This window comes from Poecile atricapillus, chromosome 7 (assembly GCF_030490865.1).
Source record: "Poecile atricapillus isolate bPoeAtr1 chromosome 7, bPoeAtr1.hap1, whole genome shotgun sequence".
In the NCBI taxonomy this organism is placed as follows: domain Eukaryota; kingdom Metazoa; phylum Chordata; class Aves; order Passeriformes; family Paridae; genus Poecile; species Poecile atricapillus.
This window is the reverse complement of record NC_081255.1, coordinates 19,994,614-20,019,839: the sequence shown is the minus strand read 5'-3', so window position 1 is coordinate 20,019,839 and position 25,226 is coordinate 19,994,614. Positions and strand designations below refer to the sequence as shown.

At 42.5% G+C, this 25,226-nt stretch overlaps 1 protein-coding gene across 1 annotated transcript; it reads right to left on the bottom strand.

The window, feature by feature from the left end:
• Positions 1-22: 22 nt before the first annotated feature.
• On the bottom strand, positions 23-22,485 carry LOC131581139 (vitellogenin-2-like). The gene is made up of 35 exons (XM_058843083.1): positions 22,430-22,485; positions 22,068-22,088; positions 21,722-21,873; positions 19,694-19,945; positions 19,393-19,554; positions 19,100-19,248; positions 18,514-18,664; positions 18,251-18,408; positions 18,005-18,170; positions 17,390-17,515; positions 16,146-16,364; positions 15,528-15,745; positions 15,319-15,416; positions 14,776-14,900; positions 14,058-14,159; positions 13,342-13,461; positions 13,054-13,243; positions 12,624-12,717; positions 11,657-11,842; positions 11,307-11,451; positions 10,320-10,548; positions 10,061-10,236; positions 9,482-9,802; positions 9,140-9,187; positions 8,889-8,975; positions 7,280-7,492; positions 7,045-7,187; positions 5,600-5,738; positions 4,752-4,887; positions 3,747-3,933; positions 2,457-2,548; positions 1,889-1,986; positions 1,650-1,809; positions 407-568; positions 23-281 (listed from the first exon to the last, which is right to left on the bottom strand). The coding sequence occupies exons 1-35, from the start codon at positions 22,467-22,469 to the stop codon at positions 166-168; spliced, it is 5,181 nt and encodes a 1,726-aa protein (XP_058699066.1). The 5' UTR covers positions 22,470-22,485; the 3' UTR covers positions 23-165.
• Between the last annotated feature and the right edge of the window lie 2,741 nt (positions 22,486-25,226).

Sequence of the window (25,226 nt, the reverse complement as noted above, 5' to 3'; positions counted from 1 at the left end):
AGCTCAGCCGAGCGCGTTCACAGAGCAGCTGTTTATTGAAAGGTCACCCCGGGGCAGGGCGCCCGGGCTGTTTCCAAGGTCTCCAGGAGGGGACGGGGTCATTCGCTGCCCGAGGCAGCCGTGGCGGCCGGGCCAAGCCGACACGGAGCGGGTCCGTGCGGGGGCTCAGGCCGGGCACACCTGCCGCCGACAGGAGCACGCTGTCTCAGCGGGGACAGAGGTCACGACGTCCTCGGATTTCCGGTCCAGCCTAGGCTGCCCGTCCAGTCTGAGAGAGGAGTCTAAAGGAGAAAGGGGCTGGTTATACATCGGAGTACTCCTGTGTTAGTACGGTGCACCTCAGGGTTTTTCACAGAGCCCCAGTAACACATACTGATCGTGCTGTGTCCTGGGTCACCAGACTCACCGACTGGAACGCAGTGCAAGCTCACGGACACGGGAACAGTCTCGATTGCTGAACAGCCATGTACACAGCGGAGGACTGGCTCCACTGAGAAGCATTTTTCTGCAGTCTTCTCAAATGAAACTGGCTTCTCACTTTTGACAGTTCTGTGCTCTAGCTTACAAGCTACAAAACACAAACCCTCTTAAAGCGTGCACAGAGTTTAGATAAATAGCTTTCTAGACTTAATTTTTAGAATTGGCAAACTCTAAGACTAATAGACCACCAGTGTGACACAAGCTAAATGAAGCTAATGTGGTTGAAGTGAACCAATTTTTTGTCAAAGGCTCAGGCTGTGAGAAGATGAGGCGGGTGGTTGCAAGGACAGGCTTGTCAGATGGGATCTAGGTGGGACACTGATGTCCAGATCCAAAAGGTACATGTGAAAACCTTGGTCAGCTGACCATCAACTTTACTGAAACTGAGACAGCACTTCATTTCAGGGCAGCAGTGGCTCCTAGACATCCGTATATCTATCCTCTTCTGCACTGTGAGCAGCATCACACCTGTCTTGCTGTGGCTGAATAGCTTAGTCCTTAAGTCTGTGATCCAGGCTTTCTTGGACCAGTCACCCCAGGGAAGCTTGACCTAAGGATACTTTACAGAAGGGCCAACACATGCCCAGAGGGTTGTGTTCCACATAAAATGTGCAGTGCACCCTAATGTAACCAACACATTCATGTTGTCATTATGTAGGATGGCAAGAACAATCAATCATTCCCAGGCTGAAGTTTTCAGACTGTGTTTATCTTCAGCCTGAGGAAATTAAAACAAGATTTTCCCACCTCAATGCCCTCTAGTTTGATAGTCAGGACTAGATATTATTTTTTTTTTTCTAAACTAAAAGCCAGGAAATAACAGAATGAAAATAAAGAATGAAGCTATTAAAGATGGCATAAAATTACTTTTGTCAACACTCAAACAACTTCCTTTTCATACTAAATTATCAACTTAGGGAGTTTTGAGTTGAACACACAATGAATAAGACATTGACTAAAAAGCTCCAACAAAACTAGAACTTGCAGTGAACTACCAGACTCAGGAAAAACAGATTTTTTCTTCTTCTTCTTCTTTTAGTCTATGACCGCAAATCACAAAAACAGCAAGAAACAAGATGACTGTGCTACAATTAATATATACCACCTATTCAAGTGATTAATTAATTAGTTGGAGGCAATGCCATTAATATATGTTAGAATCTTAGTACCTCCAGTACAGGGGTTTTCTGAGACGATCCAAGAGTGACCAAAACTTGCAGCATCTTTAGCTAAATGTCCACTGGGCATTTTATATTCTCTTTCCACCTCAGCATCGTATTTTCCACAAATACCACATGTTTTTCCAGCCATCCAGAAAGCAACTTGAATCTTTGTGGAAATACAGAAAAGTTGCATGAAAATGCTTTTCTTCTAAAACTAAACCCACTGAAAGTAACTTAAAAATTACCTCAAGCTTATGCCCATCATAATATAGTTTATCTATGCCATAATCTGGGGCTTTTAGTGCCAGTCCTTTCTTTTCACTGCTGATCAGCAAGCTTGCAACTGCAACAAAAAAGCAAAATGAGACGTTTTCTAAAATGAAGTTACTGTTTTAGGGTCCCCCCTGAACCATTTGTTAAGTTCCTGGGGACATAATGCACACTCTAAAGAATCTCAAAAGAGATGGTGGGAAGTAAAAAGATTACTGCTTCCTGCCCTGGGAGAAGCTGAAGCCACTCACAAGGGTGGCTGTGACAGGGGTCATTTAAATGCTCGTTCTGTGGGCCTCTGGAATCAGCAAAACATACCACAGCCCTGCATTTTTTGGTCTGTGCAAAGATGCACAGAATCAGCATCTCTTTCTTTGCGCATCTTTCTTGCCACCCACTAGAAAAGCTTGCATGGAGGTATGTTAAAATCTCCTAACTGCTTCTCAAATGAGAATGATATTATCTTGTGAGGTTTGCAGGATCATGTCCTCTCCTTCAAAAGATCAGGAAAGATTAAACAAAATCTAAAGATGAGTCTCTTACCAGAATTAGATGTGTATGGAAGATCTCTTGGGGCTTGGACACCATTAATCTTCAACTGGATTAATCCATTGGAAACATACATGTCAATCTCACTTTAAATAAAGGAAATTAGTGTCAACAAATGCTTCTCCTTTCCTGTACTCAGCTTACAATTTCCTGTTCTGTCAGAAACATCACTGCAGGATGCTCATATCACTCTGGCATGAATCACCTTCTAGCCTTTAGGAGGCAGATTGAGGGGGCCAGGAGAGTGTGCCAGCAGGAGTGCTCCTAGTACACCTTCCCCTGGCTGTATGTGCCTCTGAGTGGCTGCTGGAGGCCACAGAACAACCTAATTGCTATTACCTTCACGTAAATTGAAGGTGAGTTACATTTCAAAGGAAGATTGGGTTCCCTAGGGCAGTTCTCTTACAGCCTGAACAGTCCGTGTATTGTAGTATCTTCTTCAGAGCGTTGTTTGCTCTAATGAAGAAATATGAAGCTCAAGCACATCAAAAGCACACCCATACAATTGTATGAAACAATCAGGAATGATTCAGTGATGAGGAATACCTTTATCACAAAAGATACTCACTATAAAACAAGCATCTTTGTGTTCTTCCAAAAAACAGGTGCAGGGAGTACTAGATTCTCTGTTTCTCTAACATTATGGCATAGTTAGGCACACATTTTTCAGAAATAAATACTCATAATGAAACCTTACAGATCAAAGTCTATTTATGTGCTTTGAAGAACATTCTCTACAATGATTTTAATATGCATAATCCTGTACAATTTAGGGGAGGCTGCTGAAACAAAGGGTGTCTTAAATTAATTTCAAATAGATTAGAGCATAAGAGATGTCCTAACAGAGTGCCTCTAATCTGGGATAAGTAATGCCCTTTTTAGCTATGTCCACTTCTCAGCAACTCTGCTGTAATGAGTGTGGGTTCTAATTAGTTCTAATTATTAGCTTTGCATAGGAGGCCAGACTAATGATTACAATAGCTCCTGGATTTTTAGTTTATGTGTCTGCCTAATCACTAAGTACTGAAATGAGATGGTTAGGTTCTAACAAATTAATGAAGAATTTGGGGCAGTAAAGACTTGAGGTTACTGTGAACCTCAGATATATTTCAGAAGCACTTTTGAAAGACGAAGTCCCAAACCCCAGTGACACTCCTAGATATCTTTCCATTGACATCAGTACTTTCTGCATGAGTCTAATGCCAGTCTGCCTTACCAATTTTATCCTCATTTATAGCATATTCAGCTTGGCATCTATTTTTTATTAAGTTTTCAATTACTTACTGGCTGGCAAGCCTGACATTTATTGCTATGAGGTCAGCAGACTTTTCAAATCTTTTCCCCATCACCAGGAATTTAAGCTCTGGACTACAGTCATGCACCATGATATGGTAGCAATTTACAGGCATTGCATAGTAAAATTCAACGCCATTGAAGGTTGTGATCTTGTTTTGAGAAACTGTACAATGACCTGAAAAAAAAGCCCAAGTAAAAAGTAAGCATTTTATAAGACAGTGATTTTATTTTAATTTTTTAATTAAAAGACAAAAAAAAATCTTCTGGTTCTGCATGTTTCAATGTAGAAGTGAATTAATTCTGTCAGATTAAATTTTAGATTTGTAGTAATTCAAAAGTAAATGGCTTGGGTTAGAAGGAACCTTACAGATCATCTAATTCCAACCCCCTTTCAGTGGACAAGGACACCTAATAAATATGCATGGTATGATATTATCCCACTGATTCCAAGCAAAATGTGACTCTTTATTGCAGGATTACATAAAGCTTTTAATTTTAAAGCTTACCCTAAGTAAGTATAATGTGATTAGCTCTTAATACAGCATTAATCAAACAATAATCCCTTCAAACTCAAAGTTCAGATTTGAAATTAATGAGTATACTTTTGGAGCTGTTTCAGCTTCAACATAACAGTGTTAATGAAGCAGAGCACTGCAAATCAGGGATCACTTAGATGTTCCTTGCATCATTTTATATTGTATTTTCTTCACAAACAATTGTTGCAATGAAGTTGAAATGGATTCATTTGGGACTGGATGAATTTGAAGGCACTATTTGGCATGGAATTGAAAGTTTAATCTTCCTAGTAGGTCTCCATTTCTTTGCATCTTTGCAGCCTCACAGATTTTCATAGAGATGCTTTATTTCTATCTGATGTCCAACTGATTTTAAGTGAATTAATAATAATAATAATAAAATTACACTAAAAGTGTAAATCATGTTTACAAAATTTACAAAGTCAATCAATGTCTGTGCAGATAGTTACTTACTGACCTTTAAGACTTTCAAGGATTGTAAGTGTTGCTTGGGAAAAAACCTTCCAGTCAGAGGATGGTAATGTTGAGGTCAGTGTACGTGGATGTGAAGGGACTGGCAGGGGGAGACTGATGGCTGTGTCGTAAATTGTGAGCTGAAAATCAGGCAGGAAACAAACATGAATGGAAGTGCAAAGTACAGTGTAGAGATAAGGTAGCATTTTCCTCTAATGTTCCAAGAGAACTGTGCTGACTGAAATCTAAATTAGCATCTTGATTTGGTCAGAGTGAAAAAGAAATCAAGTCCTCTGTCTACAGCATGAAATAGTTCTACAGTGTGGCACATCTGCAACCTATGGAACAGCAGTGCTATAAATGAATTTGGATAGTCACCAGTTTGCAGATTTTTGGGTAGCTGTATATCACATTTTTTCTCAGGCTGAAAGTTTGCTTACCTGAGATGTGCACCCTGATTCTGCCTATACATGCAGTGCTGCTGTTTGGCTGTCTCAACAGCCTGGTTTTACTGTCTTTTCCAGAATGCAGGAAAACCTATCATCTTTCTAAAGATTTTGGGGAGGAGTGAGCTTTTAATAAGCTATTTTTTAACGTGCTATCAATCATGATGATTGTTTTCTAACCTGCTTCTTGTTTCTTATGCTTGAATGCTGCATGAGAAAGACAAATACATTGTAAGATATTTTCATAGTAAAACCGACTGCATGAATATAATGTCTTGTGAAGGCAGCTTCTTTATAGTTATGATTGTTTTGGTTTTTTTTAAATCGTGAGGTTAAAAAAGCCCTTAATCATCCATTTCCTAGATATTGACTGCTTCAGGATAAAAAACATGGTGGAAATTGTTACCTCTGGCAACTTAAAGACCACATCACAGGTTCTTGGGGATGTCAAAGCCATAACCAAGGTTGCCTGGTGAGAGGGACCAAGCTGTTGCATTTGAGAAAACCCAAGAACATAAGCAGCTCCGGGAAGAAATGAGTAAAACCTGAAAAAAAGAGGAAATAAATGATTAAAATTAATTGTCTTTGAAAGAAATAGTTATTATTTGTTCACACTAAAATACCACCATAAAGCAATATGCATTCTGTATTAGCCTCAGGGCATGTTTTGCATCAGGGTTTGGTGACGTTGTATATGGAAGGAGGAGCAGGCAAATTTATCTTGAATTGGTGTAAAAGATCTCAAGAGACTGGATGGGAGAGTGATATGAGAAGAAAAATGTGGCAGATTTCTTTTAAACACATTCTGAGTTAAAAATAGGCATAAATTACATAAGCCCCCAAATACTAACATGCTAAAAATATTAAATTAATATTTCACATTAATATGTCAGTCCTGCAGTGGTAACTTTAGGCAAGGATCCTTTGCCCACTAAGACTGTCAACAAGCTGATGGAGGGATCTCAACTAAAGAGTTTCCAAATAAGCTTGGGGCTCAAATGGAGAAATACAGAAAATATTCCTTTTTATAAAGGCGTAGTCTCAGAGCAGAAAAAAAGGTAAGTTCTGTGGCTTTGCTCCAGGATAGTCAATTAGATGGTTTCATCTCCTCTAATAAGAGCAGATAACAGTTTTGGATAATGCAATCTAATGTAAGAAGTTACCCTCTTCAGCAGACTTTTATTAAAATCACTTGTATGTCTTTAATGTGAAAACTTGTATGTGTATTTAGTTAACTGAGTTGCTGTGCATGTCTGTACTTTAGTAGCACTATGCCCAAAAAATAGGCTTCAATGTGGATCTATATGTTATTGCAGGCAAATGTGGAGGGATACAATGAATAAGTGTGACAGATATTTCATGAGAAAGGAGACACATGTGAACTGAACCCAGAATATACAATTTTCTTACATTAAATGTCATAAAACATTTGTTATTTAATGTGCATAAGCCTTATAGGAAATATTTGTATCATCTGCTTTAGAAGGCAGAGGCAAGTGCCTGCGTTAGCAAAAAAGTAAGAGACTGATTTCTTCAGAGAACCAAGGTCAGGCTTCTGCTCTGAATCTCCATGAATCAGGAAGCATGACAAGACCAGTCTCCTAATTCAGGCAATTTAAATTACAAGTCTGCAATAGATGAGGTGAATCCCATCATCCCAGGTGGTTTTCTTGAAAATGAAAATGCAGTATGCTTTAGAGAATGAATACAGAGAAAGCAAACATATGTAATCTGATTTTATAATATCCTACTGATTAAGGGGAATTTTTCAAGCTTGGAAATTACAGAACTGAACCTGTAAATATTTGGGGCATTGACATATATTTTTCAAAAACTAAAATGAAATCTTACCATCTTGCTGTTGTTCGGATTATTGAAGGCACTTTTAGCCACTCCAGCTTCATCTGCATAGCTGGATAAGCAGCAAATTGCCCTGTTGCAATCTGAGTAGCAATATGGTAGTCTTGACAATCTTTTCCCCATTTAAGAGAACCCTAGTGGAGGGAAATAAATACATTTTTGCATAAAACATAGTAAGATCTCTAAGTTCCATTTTTATTTGAACTGATTGATGTTTTCAACCTACTGATACTTTTCGGTAATTTATTACTAAAGCATCAGCACAGAACTTCCATCTGTCTGGTCCTGTGATGGTTGAACCAAACATCTGTATTCTCCACCTCTTGGGTTGTGTGTCAGTGTACAGGACAAGCTGCAGTCCCGTTGGCTGCTTGTTTCTGTTGATAGCACGAAGAACTGCAGCCAGTATTGGTGGCTTGCTGTCTCCCAAGAATCTAGGCTTCAGGTAGAGAGAAAATAGAGACCAAAGACATAAACAAGGCATTAGAATTACAATAGTAAAACCATTGGCATGATCTATGCAAGTAAGAATGCACTGAAAATTTTTTTGTAAAGTAATTTCAACACAACATAAAGAAGTATAGTACTGGATGAAGAACCAATACTACCCAGCTCAGCACTGCTCTCTTGCCAAACTGCAGTTAAACTAATAGCCTTTTTGATAAAACTACCTTGACCACCTGTTTAAAACCATGATAATTTGTATTACAGGGGGATCTGTTCAGGGCAGTCCAAAGTGTGGCACTTGCTAGAGGAGCAGCACGTGGCCCTGTTCAGCGTTGGACCCTTGTGCCCAGCAGCAGCACCTGCCTGAGTATCCTACCTGAGCTGTGGGCAGTCCCCACCTGGCCAGGGGACAGCTGCAGGTGCAATTTGCTGTGGAGTCCTCCCTGTGCTGCCAGGTCCGAGTGACAGAGACACAAAAGAATTGGGTGAGACAGAGTTGGTGAGGGCTTAGTGGGAAATGGGGAAAGAACAAGGCTGTGGCTGAGAAAGAGTTCAGGGAAGTAGTAACGTGATGAAAAGACGGACAAGAAAGGTGAATTTAAGTTGAATGGAAATAGTGGGGGAAAAGGTTGATCCAGTTGCCTTCTTTCCACAAGCTACTTGCACTAGCAACTGGGAGCTGCTGCTGCAGAGGGGATGCCTCAACAAAGCCAAGGTTTTTATTTTGTAGGCCTGTAGGTCATTGCCTCAAACATGTGAAATTTTTCTTTGTTGAAATCTGCTCCAGATTCCCTCAGTTCTAATAGGAGGACCAGCTACCATTAACTATGTACCATGGAGACACTCCTGACAACTCTCAGAGTTGGAGCCTTGCTGCAAACTCAAGGTTTTTTCAAAGGCCTGTTGCAGTTCTGCTAACATGAGTAGAAGGACTCTGCAGTGAGGACCTAATGAACAAAAGAGTGGCAGAGTCAACTCCTAAACTTTTACAGAAACATACACAATGAAAATATCAGTGAAACCAGTTTCTGATCCAGCAGGTCAGCACTTCTAAAGTGTTCTGATTTTTATAGTGGATTATTTACTGAGCAAGACAAATTTCAACATATACAGCAATACATTCCAGTTTAATTTAAAAATGTAGCCAGTATTAAATGAATATTAAGTATTACTAATTATAAATGTTGTATTTTTATATAACATTCATAATTATGAATGTTATAAATTACATTCAATGCCCATCCAAAGTTATCACCTTTATAAAATAAGAAACAGTTGATTCTATATACCTAATGTGCAAAATCACTGTAATTTTCCTATTCTGCTATAAAAATACAGCTGGAAATGCAAAGTAAATGTTTGGATTTCTTGCAGATTAAGGCACTCACCTGAGACATGGCTCTAGAGATGTCTTCATCACTATCTGAGGAAGAGGAAGAGCTGATGCTGATGTTGAGGATTTCCCCTCCTGTGTCCTGCAAAAACAAAGAATTGCCTTTAAGCAGGTGCTTACCACTGGAAGTTGTTGCAGAATTAATTTACCATATTTTTATTCTCAGAGGACTAGGATCTAATTGCAGCAAAGACAGCAAGACTGACTGTACACCCTGGCTGCTTCCCGTATATGCAGTAAATGTACCTGTTCATCCTCTGGCTTGAACAAGAGCTGGTAAACAGGTGTGTTCGCCTGTGAAAATAGATAGTATGTAAGAAGACCCAAGAGAAAATAAAGAACTAACTTTTGATAAATCCATTAAAAATTTCAGTTCTGAGTATGGGGGAAAAAAAATAAAAGAAAAAAAAAATTGATTTTTAAAAATATTTTACAGTGAAAAATTCTGAAATGTCAAAATTCTGATCTGAAATGTTTCAGAGAATCAGGGTTCCTCTTTCTTTGGTCCATGCTCTATCAACACAATTTTCTGATGTACAAAAACAATCACTGTAAGAAATATAAAAAGGTCCAGCCAGAGCGAATTACCAGTTGGTTGGAATATTCACTGTCCCCACTGCAGTGTCTGTTCCCAGAGTTGTCGTCTTGGCTGCTGCTGCATGCTCTGCTGCTAGCAGAGCTCCCACTGCTGCTCCTGCTGCTGCTCTTACTGCCACGCTTCTTCCCAGATTGCCTTATTTCATCTTTCCTGTGATGATTTTCAGGCTCTCTGCTGTCAGCAGAGGAAGCAGCAGAGGAAGAGGATGACCTGGAGAGATGGGGTGTGCTGGACTCTGCCCAGAGGCCTGTGTCTGCAGTCTGGTACTCTCGGTTAATCCGTTTTGTGCGGCGCCGTGTTTTATTCGCAGCCTCCAAAAACAGTTGAAAGCATTATGAATTTATAGCTTCCTCTGTAACGTTTCCCTGGCTGTCAGACAAGATGCTCACCACAGGCTTCCAAGGAAATAGAAGTTTTTGTCCCCACACACTGCAGAAACTGTACCAGAACTCACTCAGGCCCATTCCTCCCAGCCCAGTTCCTTGCTTTCCCATGCCAGTTTTCCACAGTGGAAACCCTTGGCTTCATTATAGGAAATATTTCCCTCTCTGATGCTCAAAGTCTCTTACCGTGAACACATTTTCAATGCCTAGAATCTTCTTCAGTTTAGCTTTAATGTCCTCATATGGAGATGTCTCTCCCTCTTCCTTTGACCCTGAGCTTGACACCTCAATTATTTTCGAAGCTGCTTTGGATCCCACTTGAACCTCCAGCTGTATTTTTTCAATATCAGCATCTGTATGAACTAAAGGCAAAAGCATTGCAGTGTTATGCTGTTTGAGCATTATTTACAGTGATTGAGAGAAAAACTAGTTGTTACGACTGTACCTGGCTTTAAAATTACTTTGGCTTCAAATTCTCCAAATAATTTGTGCAGATAGGTATTTCTTAAGAAAGCAGAATTTTGTGATTTAAGGCTGAGACAAGTAGAACATCCCAAACTTTCAAATTTTTTACAGAATCTGTGTGCGTAAAATCTTCTTCTTGCACTGTTGTGTTGTATCTCTTCTGAACTTTGCTGGTATCGTTTGGATATTGCATTAGGTATGCTGGTTTGCTGCATTAAACAAAAATATGGCAGATAAAATAATTTCCATAAAAAAATAAAATTGTCCCAGCTCTTAAAATAATTTCTCCAATTAATGAAGAAAATGACAGTTCTGCTTAAAGAAGGAAGCGATGCTTAGATTTAGAGATCCAGGCACTGGAAGCAGTGGGGTTTCCTGCAAAATGCTCTGTGGAAGAGAACAGCTCTCCTGCCCACCCTTTCCCAGGCAATGTTTCACAAACACACTTCCCGATGAAAATCTGCAGGGCTCTTTGCAGTCCCTCTGCATCCATTCAGGCTTCTAGCCCTCCTGCTGCAAGCCAGCATAGCCTTCCCACACCAGCCTCAGAAGCTGAAGAGCACATGAAATAATGTGCTTCTGCAATCCACTCAGGATTATCTCAGGATTCATGAAGAAAAATCTATATCCTGCCCAAGAACCATATTTTTCACATTATTCTGATTCAGAAAAGAAATGAGATATTGTGCAAAGGATGTGAATTTCAGACACCCTCTCATGACTGTACGGAAATAGGAAGACTGCTGTCAAAGCAGCCCTGCCTGCATGCACTGAAAAAAGTGAGTGGACTGTGAAGGATCATGTCATGAGCACATTGTATTTTAGGGTTGGTTTGGGAGATATCAGGTCCCTGTTGAATTTCACCATTCCTGTGTTTGTGATCTGGCTGGCCAGCTCCCGTGTCAGGGAGCTCTTCTGAGCTCTGTTCTCTGCTGTCTGCAGTATGGGTGGCAAGAGGCTTCCTTACCTTCCAGCTAGCAGGTTTTGAAGATCCTTCTGTTGACTGCAGTAGCTGGTCAGAGATACTTGGTATTTTTCCTTTGGGGAGAATCTGGGATTTCTTTTCAGAATCTACTTCTTCCATGTTCCTTGAAATAGCATAAACTTCACTCCTGTGGAGGTGATAGATGGCACACAAGTAACGCCTTCTGATTTCACTCTACCCCATCTTTGCTGGTGTAAAAAAAACAGTACTAAGCTTTGTGTGGATGCCAAGGTATAACAGACCTTAACAAGTAGTGTATACTTGTGATTTTATAACAGGGAACTCACAATCAGTAACACAGAGCAAGCAAAATTAAAAAAGCTCTTCTGTACCTCACAGCTGCGAGCTCAGCCTCTTGATGGCAGGGAAGGGTTTCAATCTTCAAATTTTTCTCTTTCATATTTAACCTGGCATCAAATTTCATTGTAGTGTTGGCACTGAACTCTGCATGAAGTTCAAAACCACTCTGAAAGTACTGTGTATTAATCCCCATCATTGCAATAATATGGAAATATGCTCTGAAAGAGTGGAAATAAAACCAGGCATAATTATATATTAATATGCAAAAATTTAACTTTGAAATGAAAAATTACATTTTCATGCTGTTCTTTTTATTGTAAGACCCACTACCGATGAGTAAAGAGATTTATCACAACAGGATAAGAAAAAAGTTGAAATGCTGCTGGAAAAGGTGAAGTGGTTCATCTGGAAAACAAAGCTGACATGGACCTTCTGACTGAGTTGTTGCTGGTCCATTGCTTGAGGACAAGGTAACTCCAGAATCTTGTAGCTTCAGATTCTGCCTATTTTTTTAATATTATCACTATTATTATTATTGTTATCATCTTTGTTACCATTATCATTATTATCATGTTGCTTTTGCAGATTCAGAAGCCTTTCCCTTTCCCCCCTGAAATCCTTCTGGCTTATGCCAGGTGATGATGCAATTCTGTGATGAAATTATACAAAACTTGATACCTAAGATAACATATTTTCACATTTTAGCATCGTTAGTCATTGAACAGATACAAATGCAAGCATTTTTAGCAACGGCAGAACAGCACAGTATCCTGTGGGATACCATGCACATTACTAGATTATAGGGCTGTAAAGCATCAGGGGATTGTGTTGCTTTCTCACAGATTTGCTGCTCTTGACTAGCACATTCGTGTCACAAAATCTGGGACAAGTAAGACCCCTGTAAAGCTACACGTCACCACATATCTATGTCAAATATAACTATAACTATAAATATAAATGCTTGTGTGTGTGTATGTGAAAATACATGTAATTTTTTACTTTGGCCTGATGTCAGCATGAATATCCATCTTGCTTTCCCACAACTGTGATGGTCTAAAATTGTCAGATACTGGTGGTGATACCTTTACATCCACTGAAAAAGACAGAAATTATATGAACAGAGAAACAATAAATTCTGGGGATACAATACTTTCAATAAGCATATTAGTTAATGCAAGGGCTGTGCTTTTACATTTTGAAATACTTTACATGCTTATTTAAAGATTGCTAATCCAAATCAGAGTTATACAAATATGTCTCCGGTGAAATATCCTAATTACTCTTCTCAAACCCTTTGGAGGCAGCTGGTCACTAATGTTTCAACATTACTGGGGTATTTTTCAAGATTATAGATGGATTTCATTTCAGCAGAGGGGTTGGAGCCACACTTATGGTGGGGAAGCTGCCCAGTTTGGCATCCCAAGCTCACCATCAGCCGCAGCCTGGGCCACCGTGGCCGCGCACAGCCCGAGCTCCAGTGGCAGGCCAGCAATGGTGGGGACAATGTGCCGCATCTCACCCACCATTACTGGCAGGGTCCAGCGGCCTGAAATGCCTCTCTGGACCTCTTCCACCACTTTTTTTACCACTGGCTGCCAGTCTGATGATCCAGTTAGACTCTGGAAACAGAGAAATAGGTTAGGTAAGTAGGTAAAAGGAGATGCAGAAGGGAAATTATTCAGTATTCCAGACAAAAAGCCAACAGCCTTGTCAGTACCATCATCATCTGTTGAATGGCATCTTTGTCAATGTCAGCAAAGGCAATCTCTTGACCCAATACTTTGATGTAAGCAGATACCAGGGGGTCTTCAGGTGGCAGTTCTTTCCATCCCAGAAGCTGTGGTGTTAAGGAGAGATGGGGAGAAAGGGAAGAAGCAGAAAATTTCACTTAAAATGGAGTAATGTATTAACAAGGAGTAGATCCCATATGAAGGGTGAGAACTGTGGTTCCTTAGCCAAAAACCAAATAGACATATTACAGGTCTGAACCAATGTGGCCTTTCTTATATTGCATAGCTGATTTCAGAGAGAGTTTCCCCATGTAAGGATGAGGTAAGGGCTTGGTAATTTCTATTGCTGTAAGTAGTAGGTGACACCCAAGGATTCATGAAGGAAAAACCTCATCCAATTATCATTTTTAAAAGAGAAGAAAAACCACTTAGTGTGTTCTAACATATACTTTAAAACATTTTGGCTCCCAGCAGCATCTTCATCTTTTGTACTATACATTAAGAGCTGACACATGTTGAGTGAAAAGGTGGCATCTGTTGAGAGAGTAAACACAGTGTAAGTACAGCTTTCCAAGACTGAACAGGATGACGGACTCCTTTCTTCCAGAAACATCAAAGGGATGGCTCAGTGGGTGGGTGATGCAACCCTGGTGCTGTCAGGAGCTGTCTGTTGCAGACAGGTCACGAGGGTGCCCAGACATACCGATTTACCCAGCTCCTTCAGGGTCTTGTACGTGTCATACTCAGCAAAGGGAATGTTCTGCTTCCTCATAAACTTGGTTAGGCTTTGTGACCGGAAAGCCACCTGTAAGAAAGAGTCAGGCATCACAGCCCAAGTACAAGAGTGCTCAGGAAAACTCTTGTGCCTGGTGTTGACTCACTGAGGCCACACGAAGTGCTTGTTTCGTGGAGCCATTGCATTATAAGGACATGCCTACCTGACACATGACTGCAGGCTGTGGCTGCAGATGCTGAGGACGTGCTGAGCCAACCAGCCTTAAATTAGTCAACAGGGATAATTTTAGGGTAGTGCAGAGCTCAGCCCAGGCTGGAAAGCTTTCCCAAGAAGCTGCGTAAATTCCTGCATGCTGTTACATGGAGCTTTGTGCTGCCCTGGCTGTACTGCTGGCTGAACTTTAATTTCCTTGTACTTATACAAAATACCCTGGATTCCACGTGACTTCAGGTGGGCAGATGGATGTTCTGCTGTGTAAGCTTTCTTCTGCTCCTAGACTGACATGGCTATACTGGTTGTGTTCATTGATGAATGTATGTGTCAAGAAGCCCAAATAAAGGAAGAAGCCTAAGTAAAATCCTAATCATTATCTAAATTTTCCCTTCCACATCCACCCTCACAGCTAGAAATGGAGTTAAACACTACATCACAGTGCAAAAGTTGGCTGCCTTAATGCAATACTTACCTCGATAATATCCATTGCAGTGTTTGCATAATATCCTCTTACTTTTGTGATTATATCAGATGGAAACATGGTGCTGGGACTGTTCATTAGATAGACCCTCCAAATGGCACCAGCCTGATACTGAGCTGTCACAGGAATAAAAACCAGCAGAAATTAGGGTCTCCAAGGTGTCTGATACACCTAAGCCACCTCAGCTACTTGCTGTAGTATATCACAAGGGGTTCTGTCAGGATGCAGTCCCACAGGTCCTCAAGTCTGCAGCCTCAAGAGGAGGACTTCATTCTAGGGCAGAATCAACACAATCCCAGGGACTGAAGAAGGAGGCCTAAATCCATGTGCAAGCACCACTTTCCCCAGCAGATACCAGAGATTTGCGGAAGAGTCTCAGGCAGTTTTGCATGTTAGGAGGTTCTTCTGCTTTTTCTATTTCAAGGGTGCACTAAACTCACAGTTCATGATTGGATTTCGGATGAAAATCACAGAACACAATAGAGGCATTTGGCCACCTAAGCTGAGGAAGTGCACAGGGCAGCTGGTACTCACAGGAATACTCGCTGATCTGAAGGACCTTGCTGTAGCGATAGCTCAACCTGTCAAGTCTGGGGCCCAGGAATTTCATGGCAATATTGCAAGCAGCAGATCTGAGTAATAGAATTAAAATCATATGAAAAGAGTCGACTGTGACCAAATTCTTAGAAAACTGCAAGAAAAAATCTGTTTTCTACTAAAAATGTACCTCTTCCTCTACTTACAGTTTATGGAGCTGTGGGATCTTGCCTGCTGCCAAAGTTTTCATGTGTGAATATGCAAAACTGGCTACTTGCAGGCTGGGCTCTGTCAGCAGCGAGGTGGCCAGAGCTGCTACTGTTGGAAGAGCAGGCTTGGTTTCGAAGAGGACAACACAAGCCACCATTCGGACATTTGGAGCAAGTGTAGTGTCCATAAAGACCTGGAGGGTGATCTCCCTTACCTACAGGAGGAAAACAGAACCTCTGAATAGCCCATAACTTCCCAATGAGCAGTGTTTCCAGTGCAGCTGTGCTCTGCAGAGGATGGAGAACAGAACCCCAAACAAGAGATGTGGGCACGGGACCTGTCACTGAAAAATTAAGATATTGCTGGGTGCACAGTGAGCAGGGCTGCCAGAAACAGCCATTGGGATGAATATTAGAGTGACTAAAGCATACTCTTTCGCAGGATATCATCAAGGAGGGGGTAATGTCAGGAGTTTGCAGCGTGGGCAAGAGGAAATAACTGAGAAGCCTGTCCAGAGTTGTTAACATTACCTGATGGTTTTATTATTCCTGAATAACTAAGCAGACCCAACCCACACCCTTTAAGACATTTGTTTAAATAATAATTTCAGTTACTTTTGCAGGGTCTTTTCTCGCAATTTTCCTTAAGGCCAACACAGCATCAGCATGAATTCTGTTTGGTAATGAAGCCGCAGCCAAGGAAAATGTTGGCAAAAACTTCAGGATGCGTTTGACACTGGCTGGCTCTCCTGCATTGCCCATGGCTTTCAGGGCCAAGGACATGTCTTTGGCATCACCTTTGCTGATGGCTTCAGTAGCAAGGTCGTGGAGTGGCTGAAAATGGAGCAGACACTGTTAATCTTACCAGGTGATGATCTTGTAATAATGCATAAAAATGTGCATTGCTATAGCAAGCGAAACAATTACTGCTGTAAATCCCAGAACTGAGCTGTTCAGACTTTTCTCCCAGGAAAAATCTCACCATCAGGATGCCAAACACAGACTATGCAAATAAACTCGGTTTTCTACTTGCACAGTGTTGTCATTGATTTTGAATTGTGCCTGAGCCTGAGTGTAGGAGACGATTCCAGGTGGGTGCCTGCACCGAGGAGTCTGTTGCAAGTTAAAGGCAGGGCTGAACTGATTCCAAGTTCAGTCATTCCCAGGGCCACCTCTGCCAGCCCTGCCAAATTGCACTTGCATATTTTTTACTTCCTACAACAATTTCAAGTTTACCTGAACAGTTTTGCTCTTCTGAGAAGCAGAATTGCCATTCTGGTGGCTTGGCTTTATTTCACTTCTTTTTGGAAGATTTAAACACGTGTCAAACACCAGCAAGACCTTCTCAGTACTGCTCAGTTCTTGCTTCTCAGTACTTCTCAGTACTTGCTCAGGTCCTGCTGAGCAAGGAGCTGGAGTTGCACAGTCCAAAGACAATGTCCCGAATATTTCTGACAGTGAAGTGCAACTGTGTACCAGGTCTTCCTTGGAAGCCCTAACCTATGACCTAGAGCTTGACTTATATTCACACTTTACTGCCCTTTTAATACATCTTTTAAGTATACGCTACCTAATGAAAAAGTAGAACAATAGAATCATAATTATTTTGCTTTAATCCAAGTTTTCAGGCTCGTTACAGGATCCATTATCCCCATGAGCTTCTAATACTACATTTGAAATTCTGAACTGTTACAACCTGATCTTTCAAAGGCATCAGCTCAGTGTTTCATTCTGTCTTTGCATCCCTGAGTGAGGCATGCAAACAGCGAGTTAGCTAATTGCCAGCACTGTGCAACCTAAATTAAAGGCACTTTTAAAAATTTTTCACCTTTTATGAACAAGAAATGAGAGTCACATACCTGAAGAAGTTCATTTGGACAGAGTAAAGCCTGAGCACAGTATTTATTCACCATGCTACCATATCCTAGGTAAACAATTATCCTATGGATCAGTACTTTCTGGATTTGGGGACAGGTCAGAAAAGTCTGCAAAAGGAAGAAGTACCATTTTTTACTATTTCTAGTAACTAGAGCTGAATTTATCAATAAATGCATTTGAGAAATGTAAAATTGATTTGTGCTGTTTCTAAATAATTTCAGGAATTAAATAAAATGCTAGACATTCAGCTACAAGAAAACTAAGTAGATTTTCCCCAGTCATGCTGTATGCTCTTTTGGATACTGATTATATATTATATTCTTGAGTTTGTCTTTTTCTTTTTAACTTCTGATTTGGCAAAAAGAATCAGAAGCAGTTTTCTTATAGTTTATGGGGTTTAATATAAAATATAATTACAAACTTTTGGCAACAGGTGTTTGGGAACATTTTCTGAAGCATTTCTCATTTTTGTTAATATCTTAAATTTTACAAATTTAGTTGGAGGTATGTTGTATCTTTAACTGATACAACAACTATTAATTCACCTTTAAAAAGGAGTGAATGGGAAAACAGAAGGAAGAATCATCTGTACTCACTGAGGCAATTTCTAGGGTTTGTTTGTTTGGTGTAACAAAATAGAAGGCGAGAGGGAGAGTCACTGATGCTTCCCAGATGTTCAGCTTCTCATCATGGATTTTTTGCTTCAGGAATCTGAATGTGTCAGTAGCTCCAGCAGCACAGATGGCACTCAGGAACCAGGGCCTGCCAGGAAAAGTAGAAGTCATTATCCTCACTGCCCAGTGCACCTCTGATCAGGAACCCTGGTTGAAGGCCACAGTTACCTGTAGGGGAGTTCATTGACAAAGTGCAGCCACAAAGAGTTGATTTGATCAAGGGTTGCTACACGAAAAAGCTGGACCATTTGTAAGAACTTGGCTGAAGCTTCTTTAGTGTCTTCTTTCTCATTATTCTGAACTAATTGCCGCAGCGTCTCTGTTAACTGTGGGAAAAACAGACAGTTGGAAGGATCCGTGTCTAGAGTAATTATGTGATGACCTGTTAACCTTAAAAATAGTGAAAGTGTGTGAAAGTAAGCCTCTAATACCTGTAAATCTAGATTTTTAATCCTTATTAGAGGAATTGGCATCTGGAGTAGCTCTCCTGAGAAATGGTAACGAAGACTCCCCTGTTTTTGCAGCTGAGATGTTGGTGCACTGATAGGAGGCCGTTTAACACCGACCAAAGACAGCTCTTGCCTTCAAGGGAAAGAGAGAAATGCATCAGTAGACAGTAACCACAATCTGTGCATGGAGGATTTATACAGCACTGGAGCAGACTGAGGGGTACCCGGCGAGGCTGCAAATGGAGCGTGCACTTCTCTAATCATCCATTGTTCAGGATTATCTGGAAAAGTCCTATGACTGCAAAAGCCTTTGTGAGAGTTTGCTAGTCTCTGAGAGGTTGCACAGATATTTTGGGTGGCCTAAAGAGTAGGGCACAGGCTACCTGAAACATCCTGGGCATCCTGGGCTGGGCACCCCAAGGGCTATATCATATTTTGGCCCTTGGCAGCCACAGGCCAGATGCTTCTTGCTATCTCACAAACAGTAAATATATCAACAGTAAATATAGAAGCACTTTTAGGTATCTCTTCCAGGCTATGATAGCGTAAGGACATGTACAGTGCCTACCTTGCCTCCATGACTACTGCCCCGTTGGGTTCATTGAAAGGCGAGATCTCGTACACCTGGTCTGACATAGCGGACGTCAACGATGCCCCGCTGTCATCATACTTCATCTTGTAAGTGAATGTCGCTGTGCCCTTAATATTTCTGGCTTTCTAGAAGTGCAAAGAGACCCATTCAGAAGCAGGAATGGGCTGGTCAGCCCAAAGAAGCCAGCCCTCCCCGAGCATCAGTGTGATGTTGGCGCTGAGCAGTGGCTCACGCCCCAGCAGGACAGCGGTGGCTCCTGCTGCTCCTACCAGGGGACAGGTAGGGCAGGGCCGGATGTATGCCATTCCCAGGTTCTTCACTGCTTTATCCTGGCAGTCCGTCAGGTCCTTGCTTTTGGAAATGGTGGCACGGTTATTGTTGCTGTCGTCCTGGATAATGTATCTGGTTTGGCAGATGCCTTCAATCCCAGCCTGCAAGTATTGGTTAAACACAGTGAACGTCCCACTTCAAACAGCAATAATAAGGTCAAAGAAAATGGTCTGGGAAGTATAACTTACTCTTTAATGGTAAAATGAGACTAAAAGTAAAATCAGAATGGAAAAAACAAACCTCCTGTAGCTCATACACATTTTGTGACTTTTTGATGGTTATCTGCAGCAGGTTCAGAACCCCTCTCACTAGGTTAGTGCACATAATGGGACAGTCCTTGGGGGCAAAAATACTTCCAACCCTTCCTTCAGTGTATTCAAACTTAAAGGGCTGGCTGAGACATGCAGCAATGGTTTCTGAGAGCCTCGAAGACGGAGTGAAGGAGTCAATGGGCAAGAAACCATTGTGTTCCTCCAGCTTTGGTGATCGAATCTGTGAACAAAAATAGGAAAACAATCATAGTGTTCACCATCAGTCTCAAATAGTGCTACAATACAGAAACCAGGCACTTCTTATCCATGGCAAGACAAAAGTCACTTGTCCAACACTGGAGGAAACAAGTTTCCAACTCGGACTCCTGTGCTTGGCCTAGCATGAAGGATGAAAATGCAAGCTTCCATGAAGGATTTCTGCCAAAAAAATAATATTTTGAGAGCAGAATTCAAAAGTTCAGCAAGTCTGATGAATCTTGTAGAGTGAGATGAACACCAGCTACCAACAATCAGTACAGACAGGATACTCACTCCTTTCCCACAGATGACAAGTGAGATCTCCCTTCAGTCTGCAAGGCAGCCAAGCCATTATTGTCCAAGCTGCCTGCCTGAACACACAGGGACTATTCTGGCTGCTGCTCCAGGTCCAGCACGAACCAGAGCACCAAAGCCATGGCACAACTGATGGGGGAGCAGAGAGCTCACACCTTTGGAAGTGGCTGACATCCCTCTGAGCTCCTCCGGCTGTAAAGCTTGTGCACAAGTCCTTGACTGCTACCTAGTGGGAAGTGTGCGCCTGCATGCACAGACCTCTCCAGTCCCATACTTACACACACACCTCCCACCCTTGTGCATAAAAGTACATGTTCCTGAGTAGAGGGAAAAGGTGTGGGCTCAGTGCTCTGCTTTATTTTAGGCATTTAGAATCAGTGCTGCAAGGGTGGCTTGCCTCTTGTCACATTTTCTCAAATTAAATCCTACTCAAGACTGTTGTCTGCAACTGCTAACACTGTAGCAACTCTGGTGAGGTTACACAGAGCCTGCAATTGCAGCAGTGTGTAAAGTCAGACAACAGGTATTCCTTCACACTGTTTCACTAATACGTCTGCAGGATTACAGACTGAGAAAACTCCTAGGGTGGGTGCTAAAGGGCAACTCTTACAGCTTTTTCCCCGCGTGCTGTCTTCTCAATCCCAGTCTGTGGCCTTTTGTGCCATGCCAGTACTTTAAGCTGTCTGGTTTAATCTTCTTTGATGAGTAACAGTGCTTCCAGATCTGATATCATTATGATAAACACAGGTATTACCATTAGAATTCTTCACATTTGAATTAATACCTATGTGAAGAATATCAAAAGGGGAATAATGGAGACAATTGGGTGTTTCTCATGTGATGTCCGAATTCCAGTGCTGAGCTTTTTTAAGCTATGGACCAGGTTAAAAAACATGGATATTTCATTCTAGAATACTCATGTTCATACTCAAGCTTAGTGTTACCTTAACCAAACTGTGTTAAGGATATTTCTTAAAAGCAGCTGCCAGCCATATCTTTTGTATGGAGGCAAAGCTAAGGTAGCTTTAGCAAGAGGGCTCAGATAGTGATGGCAGCAGAGCTGGAGCAGCTCCAGCTCCTTCCTGCAGACAAGCAGGCTGTGAGTAAGCCTGTGGTGCTCTCTGTAGGTCCCTGCCGGTAAGCCAAAGCATTCTGGATGCAGCTGCTGACCCCTGCAGTACCCTCAGCTCTCCCCACCGTGCCTTGGGTGCAGAGCTCAGTGCCCACATCCACACCTCTGCCCTCGCTGGGGAATCATCTCTGACTGAGGGAAACTGCTTAGACAGCTTTGGACGGTCATCTCAGTGGTGGGTAGGGCCCACAGCTTTTGTGTGAGCTCTGTGTCTTTCTGTCACTTATTTTTCCAGCCTGAAGGTATGAACAAAGCATCTTTAGCTGCATGATATCAGTGGGTGGGTGGGTTCCAAAGGCCAGGGTGATTTACCTGCAGAAGGTGGTCACTGTCAGACACACGGCTGATCTCCACCTTGCTGGCCAGCCTCACCCCTGCCATGGCCAGCCTTCTCTCAGGGAGCTCATGCAGAATGATACTCTCATAACTATACAGGTAGGTCTTGCCCATATGAAAAACAGGCTCTGTTAGGAAAAAATAGAACAGAAATGCCTCCTTGACTAAGACTGTTGTGATGTTACTTCAACCAGCCTAGCAAAGAAAGGTGAAGCTGCCACTGCCAAACCACAGCTGCAAGCAGTGGGCAAGGCAAGGATGGAAGGGAAGGCAGGAAGGGAAGGCAGCAAAGGAGCTGCTGGCTGGCAGAGGAGCCACTTACCAAGGTCCTGCTTCTGGCCCTCTGTGAGGAAGAAAAGAGAAACATTCATGAAAAAACCTCATTTCTGTAGATCCTTTCATATATTATTCATTAAGTCAGCGTGCTAATGGTTGATGAACCACCAGTAATGGGGCTCAGCCCACACCCCCAGGACACCAAGCCCTCCTCACTAGCTGCTGCTTGCTTGGCTTTTCTCCTGCTGCTGAGCTTAGCACAGAAATCTAACAGTTTGCAGCTGAAGCTATAAAAGGGCTTCAGAAAATGAAGCTGTAAATATCCCTGAAAAGCCCCAAGGAGATGCAATTTGCTCAGGATCTCAGTGACTGTCACAGCTCAGCAGTGATGGTAAAGCTTCAACTTACCCACGAGGGCGAACACCAGGGCCAGGATGAGTCCCTTCATGCTAAAAGTGACTGAAGTCTGCAGGGGGAAATCTGTGGCTTTTATAGAAGAATTATTAACAGGCATAGTGAATTTTGTTGAGTTATCAACTTCTTATCAACCACCCAACAAACCCTTTGAGGGGGAGAGGGTTGGGGTCAGGGCAATGGATATTTTCGCTGAACCGAAACCATCACAAGTTCTGTTGTTCTCACTTCACCAAGAGAATGCCTTGAAAGTACCTTTAGAAACAACTACTTACAAGTATTAAAACATAGTTAAAGCCAAAATTTATTATTATTATGTAAGTAAAACTACTAATTATCTTAACTTCCTGAAAGCACCTGCTGCTATTGCAGTCTGTGCTGACTTTGTCTGGGTTATCCTGACCTGACCATAAGACACACAGCTTATCTAACTGATAGTGCCCCAGCAGGATTGTGCAAAACCCCGGGCAGCCCTCCTGTGACACCGTGCCCACCCCTGCCCTGCTGTGAGTGGGACAGGCTGTCAGCACAGTGCTGCTCTCTGGGGACAGGGACTTCACCCCGTAACAAAACCTCCCGTCACTGTCACGAGGGCCACAGCTAAACTCCGCTGACGTCCGTGTTTCCCTCACCTGCCGTCTCTTCCAGGGCTGGTGGGCCAGCCCCTCTCACAGGTGTGTTTTAGCCACAGAGGGGTGTTGGTGGGGGATGCCTGGTGAGGCCAGCAGGTGTTACAGATGCAAACCTCCTGCTTTAACAAAGGTGGACAACGTGCAGGTCACCCAAACTCTTCACATCACACAACAAGGGGTGGCATCTTCACCCTATGGTGGAGCCCCCTTCTCTCATCAGCAGGCATTTTCTCTGCCCCTTTGTAGTCAACCCCACAGATCTCTCAGGCTGCTCTTGGCTCCAGGGCTTGACTTTGTTCCTGAGTCCACCTGTTCCCTCCAGTCAGTTCCTAATGGAGCTGCTCCACTGGGAATCAGCACAAGGAGGGCTGAGGCAGCCCCAGGACTGGGGGTTCCTGCTGGCACTGTGTAGCCACTGCTTGACTACCAACCTTCTCCTCTGAGGGTTGGGAACCAAAGCTGCTGCTGCCCAGCTCACTGTGGGAGGGGACTGGACTCATTTGCTCATCAGCAGACCAGTGGCTCCTATCCAAGACAGCTTAGCTTTTGTAATACTGTTTAGCTGATGGTTTTTTATAATTAGCAGTTGGAATATAATTTATAATGTCTGACAAACAGTGGATTTTGTTCTTAGATCAAAGATTGCATCCGTAAGGAAAAAAAAAATTAAAGCATGACAAATCCTTCACCATGTTTTTACTGGCTCTATATTCAGGTCCTCTTTTTTTAACCCCTTCCCTTGTAAAACTGGTAGCACATGATAGAAAGCCAGGCTCTTCCCTAGAGAGTTCTGTCATGTCTTTGGAGATTTGGTAAATGTAATTAAAGGATTTCAGTACTGGCCACTGGTATTCGAGGCTCAAAAGCTATTATGGCGTAACTATATGCAGCTGCACAGGTTGGGGTTTTATTTTAAAAACATCTCACAGGCAGCAAGGACTTAAAGTCAGTGGCAGTACAAGCAGAGCACTGCTGTGATGGCAATATTAAATGCAACAAAGCTTGTACTCTCAAAATTATAACACTATATCACTGAAACATCACACTATAACAATGACTCCTCAAAATAAAAATCAAACAGCTTTCCTCAAAATTAGGGTCCTCACTGGGAGCTGTACAGGCTGCACCAGCTGCAAAGGCAGGGTCTCCCCAAAACCACCAGCGCTGCAGCCTGGGGCTGCAGAACCTTGTCCCCATCCCTCCCTTCGGGCAGCAGATGCTGCACCCCTGGTCATCCCAGCCACGCTGCTGCCATGGGGACACCTGTTCTTCTGCTTCAAGGGTCACCTAAACCTGCTGGCAAAGGCTTTGTCTCTAGAAATTTCTTTATAAAACTGAAACATCTCATTTTCTAGGTCACTTCTTCAGTACCTCAAGAAGAATTTCAACTCCCAGCCTTTGCCCCCATATACTCACAGCCTTTTTACACTAGTATTACTCAGAAAGACATAACCGGAATTAAAAAGAGAGGAAAACCCCACCAAAACTAAGAAAATTGTGAGGGTGACAAACAGTTTTGCTGAGCCCAGGACCTGCCCTGGACAACATTTCCCTCGAGCTATGCTCAGCTCCCTCCACAATGGCAGTGGGGAAGGGGAGCAGAGGCTGAGGGTTCTCCACAGACCTTCATGAGGTGGGCACCTGCAGCCCACATACCCTGCAGTCCCACAGCTGCTCTGGCTGCCTTGGTGGTTGGGTGGTGCTCACCCAGGGCCTCCTGCCAGGCCTCAACACACCTGAATGCTGAGGCTGGTAGAAAACAATCCCTCCAAAACTGTGCTCCAGCCTTGGCATGTTGGGAAGTAAAGAACCCCATGGCCTCCCCAGCTGGAGCTGGAAGTTGCCAGCATCACCCACAGGGACCACACAAGACCCTGCATTCTGCAGGATTCAGCCCGAGGTTACCTGGAAAGTCTGTGCTTTCCATCACTGGAACTCACTCCACGTGAGTTCCAGGCAAGCAGCAAACCCAGCAGCTCATGGCTTTACTGCTGCTGCTGCTCCCCATCATCCTGCAGTGCAGGTTACCATGGAAGCATTTAAACTGCACAGAACGGTATATTTAGACCTTTCAAACATATTTCTTTTGGTACTAAGGACTTTACCTTTCTGAACTATAAAACTGATATCCAAACAGGAATACTCAGGTATGTGCATCC